The sequence below is a fragment of the Populus euphratica genome, unplaced genomic scaffold (genome assembly GCF_000495115.2).
Source record: "Populus euphratica unplaced genomic scaffold, PopEup_1.0 scaffold1848.1, whole genome shotgun sequence".
Classification (NCBI taxonomy): domain Eukaryota; kingdom Viridiplantae; phylum Streptophyta; class Magnoliopsida; order Malpighiales; family Salicaceae; genus Populus; species Populus euphratica.
The window spans coordinates 14,886-18,882 of NW_011501688.1; the positions used below are offsets into that span (position 1 = coordinate 14,886).

At 37.3% G+C, this 3,997-nt stretch overlaps 1 protein-coding gene, 1 long non-coding RNA gene and 1 pseudogene across 2 annotated transcripts in view; 2 read left to right on the forward strand and 1 right to left on the reverse strand.

The window, feature by feature from the left end:
- The window catches only part of LOC105118274 (60S ribosomal protein L44-like), a 9,549-nt pseudogene extending 8,030 nt beyond the window's left edge, over window positions 1-1,519 (forward strand).
- LOC105118273 (uncharacterized) overlaps window positions 1-3,997 on the reverse strand; it is an 11,772-nt gene that overhangs the window by 1,055 nt on the left and 6,720 nt on the right. The gene's annotated exons all lie outside the window — the stretch shown is intronic.
- Window positions 2,368-3,783, forward strand: LOC105118272 (60S ribosomal protein L44-like). Its single transcript, XM_011016185.1, has 3 exons — window positions 2,368-2,580; window positions 3,335-3,409; window positions 3,503-3,783. Exons 1-3 carry the CDS (start codon window positions 2,383-2,385, stop codon window positions 3,560-3,562), a joined length of 333 nt encoding a protein of 110 aa, XP_011014487.1. The 5' UTR covers window positions 2,368-2,382; the 3' UTR covers window positions 3,563-3,783.

The following is a 3,997-nucleotide window of genomic DNA, read 5'->3' on the forward strand; positions in this document are numbered from 1 at the left end:
AATATAGTAAGAGAGAATGAATTTAATGTTTGAGTTCCTGCTTGTTTGATGGAAGCATGTTTCTGTTGCATATTGTATTTGTTATGGTACTTGAGAATTTTTCTGCAAGGTTAATTTATTTATTTTCTTGGTTACTTTGATTGATTAATGACACGTGTATTACAGGTGAACGTTCCTAAGACAAAGAAGACCTATTGCAAGAACAAGGAGTGCAAAAAACACACCTTGCACAAGGTCACTTGATACAAAAAGGGGAAGGATAGCCTTGCTGCTCAGGGGAAACGTCGTTATGATCGCAAGCAATCTGGTTATGGAGGTCAGACAAAGCCAGTGTTTCACAAGAAGGTTTGTTTTCTTATTCCTTGCATAAACTTGGTATACTTAAAAGTCCCTCGAGGATTTAGATCAATATTTGAATTTTGTTTGTCACTATAATGTAATTTGCATGTATTTGGTGGCTGTAAAAAATACTGCACGATGTTTGATTGTGAAGTCTCGACAGTGTACATGCTATCATTACCATAGAACATCCTTTTGTGGTTTCAGAGTATATACTCTTAGGAGGCCTATGATGATTAAATTTGCCTACATTGTCTGATCATCTAATGACAGAGATATATAATTAGTTCTGAGGCCTCGTCCTTTCTTTCCTTGTCCTCATGTTTGATATTAAAATGGAAAGAGCTTGCATTGTACTTGTTATACCACCATAAATTATATTTTTGCTATTTCTGAATTCTCTCTTTAGAGGCCTATGATGATTTGAATTTGCCTACATTGTCTGATTGTCTAACATATGACAGAGACATATAATTAGTTCTGAGGCTTCCTCCTTTCTTTTCTTGTCCTTGTGGTTGATATTAAAATGGAAAGAGCTTGCATTGTACTTGTTATACCACTATAAATTATAATTTTGCTATTTCTGAATTCTCTCTTTAGAGGCCTATGATGATTTGAATTTGCCTACATTGTCTGATTGTCTAACACATGACGGAGACATACAAACTAGCTCTGAGGCCTCCTCTTTGTTCTTCACCTTGCATGGATATCTAGTTTTCATGCTTAGTTGAATTTTGATATTGATTTATCTTTTGTTAACAGGCAAAGACAACCAAGAAAATTGTGTTGAGGCTGCAATGCCAGGCATGCAAACATGTGTCTCAGCACCCAATCAAGGTTAGCCATGCAAGCCTTTTTCTTGTTGTGATTTTCGTACCATTTAATTTCAACTGTCCTAATGTTTTTTGTTACTGCCAATGATTTCCACAGAGGTGCAAGCACTTTGAGATTGGTGGAGACAAGAAGGGAAAGGGTACATCTTTGTTCTAAGCGCATCATTTTGTTCTTTGAGGATAATTTTTAGGTGTGTACTGTTTCTAGAACTGAGAAGGCATTGTGGGATAATTTTGTTTGATTTGTTCTGTTCAAGATTATGTATTGATGAAGTTTGAAGTCGTTGTGGAAGATTGATTATGATGTTAACCAACGTTGGCCTTGTAGTCTGCCTTTGTTGCTTAATGAAATGGACCCAGTCGTCTTGAGTGCTGATTTGGAAAGGTTCCAGTTGACCTCGAGACCGCTGATCCTTTCAATTCTGCTTGTTAATGAGTCTTGACAGTTGACCCTGAAGCTTGTTCCTCCCATGAGTTGGTAGAGGAGAGGAGCCACCTGATCTATATATCATTTCGGATAGCATTGTCGTGCCTATTATTAGTGTGACTGCCGATCTCGTCCGACTGGCTAGCTAAAGCTGCAAGGCTTTACCTCTCTGATTCTCTATACTATAACATCTTTTTGGTCGATTTTTACATCTGGGTTTTCTTTTTCTTTCATCTTTGAGGTCGTTTACGGTATAACGATGGAAGCTTTAGTTTTGTTCTGTTATGATTGAAACTGCGATTTATGAAGTTTAGATTCATTGGTTTAATTCATCTTCTTTGTTAGAGATTCAGTTTTGTGAATATTTGTTTCTCGATCGTTAACTGTATTGTCTAGTGAGTAGTGCGTGTTGTTAGAGATTTGGTTTTATACACATTTTACTTGAAGATTAGCTGTGTTTCTAATGATTTGTGTGTATGAAAAGTTCTGATGTTAGTGAAAGTTTGGTTTTAAGATGAATGGAAACTTTTGGGGATGGAGAGCTTGTGGGATTGGAGGTTACGAGTATTATGAGTTGCGTGATTGAGATGAATGGGTGGATGACAGAGACATAGCCGGTGGTTTTAACTGACTTTGAATATAGTAAGAGAGAATGAATTTAATGTTTGAGTTCCTGCTTGTTTGATGGAAGCATGTTTCTGTTGCATATTGTATTTGTTATGGTACTTGAGAATTTTTCTGCAAGGTTAATTTATTTATTTTCTTGGTTACTTTGATTGATTAATGACACGTGTATTACAGGTGAACGTTCCTAAGACAAAGAAGACCTACTGCAAGAACAAGGAGTGCAAAAAGCACACCTTGCACAAGGTCACTCAGTACAAAAAGGGGAAGGATAGCCTTGCTGCTCAGGGGAAACGTCGTTATGATCGCAAGCAATCTGGTTATGGAGGTCAGACAAAGCCAGTGTTTCACAAGAAGGTTTGTTTTCTTATTCCTTGCATAAACTTGGTATACTTAAAAAGTCCCTCGAGGATTTAGATCAATATTTCAATTTTGTTTGTCACTATATTGTAATTTGCATGTATTTGGTGGCTGTAAAAAATACTGCACGATGTTTGATTGTGAAGTCTCGACAGTGTACATGCTATCATTACCATAGAACATCCTTTTGTGGTTTCAGAGTATATACTCTTAGGAGGCCTATGATGATTAAATTTGCCTACATTGTCTGATCATCTAATGACAGAGATATATAATTAGTTCTGAGGCCTCTTTCTTTCCTTGTCCTCATGTTTGATATTAAAATGGAAAGAGCTTGCATTGTACTTGTTATACCACCATAAATTATATTTTTGATATTTATGAATTCTCTCTTTAGAGGCCTATGATGATTTGAATTTGCCTACATTGTCTGATTGTCTAACATATGACAGAGACATATAATTAGTTCTGAGGCTTCCTCCTTTCTTTTCTTGTCCTTGTGGTTGATATTAAAATGGAAAGAGCTTGCATTGTACTTGTTATACCACTATAAATTATAATTTTGCTATTTCTGAATTCTCTCTTTAGAGGCCTATGATGATTTGAATTTGCCTACATTGTCTGATTGTCTAACACATGACGGAGACATACAAACTAGCTCTGAGGCCTCCTCTTTGTTCTTCACCTTGCATGGATATCTAGTTTTCATGCTTAGTTGAATTTTGATATTGATTTTCTCTTTTGTTAACAGGCAAAGACAACCAAGAAAATTGTGTTGAGGCTGCAATGCCAGGCATGCAAACATGTGTCTCAGCACCCAATCAAGGTTACCCATGCAGGCCTTTTTCTTGTTGTGATTTTCGTACCATTTGATCTCAACTGTCCTAATGTTTTCTGTTACTGCTAATGATTTCCACAGAGGTGCAAGCACTTTGAGATTGGAGGAGACAAGAAGGGAAAGGGAACATCTCTGTTCTAAGTGCATCATTTTGTTCTTTCAGGATAATTTTTAGGTGTGCACTGTTTCTAGAACTGAGAAGGCATTGTTGGATAGTTTTGTTTGATTTGTTCTGTTCAAGATTATGTATTGATGAAGTTTGAAGTCGTTGTGGAAGATTGATTATGATGTTAACCAACGTTGGCCTTGTAGTCTGCCTTTGTTGCTTAATGAAATGGACCCTGTCGTTTCTTGAGTGCTGATTTTGAAAGGTTCCAGTTGACCTCGAGACCGCTGATCCTGTCAATTCTGCTTGTTAACGAGTCTTGACAGGTGACCCTGAAGCTTGTTCCTCCCACAAGGAGTTGGTAGAGGAGAGGAGCCACCTGATCTATATATCATTTCGGATTGCATTGTCGTGCCTATTATTAGTGTGACTGCCGATCTCGTCCGACTGGCTAGCCAAAGCTGCAAAGC

What these genes read in the sequence shown, in the direction of transcription:
- LOC105118272 (XM_011016185.1), top strand. Translation starts at nt 2,383, where the DNA reads ATGACACGTGTATTACAGGTGAACGTTCCTAAGACAAAGAAGACCTAC. An exon ending in AGCCAGTGTTTCACAAGAAG is followed by an intron (nt 2,581 to 3,334) that starts GTTTGTTTTCTT and finishes TTTTGTTAACAG; the next exon opens with GCAAAGACAACCAAGAAAAT. An exon ending in TGTCTCAGCACCCAATCAAG is followed by an intron (nt 3,410 to 3,502) that starts GTTACCCATGCA and finishes TGATTTCCACAG; the next exon opens with AGGTGCAAGCACTTTGAGAT.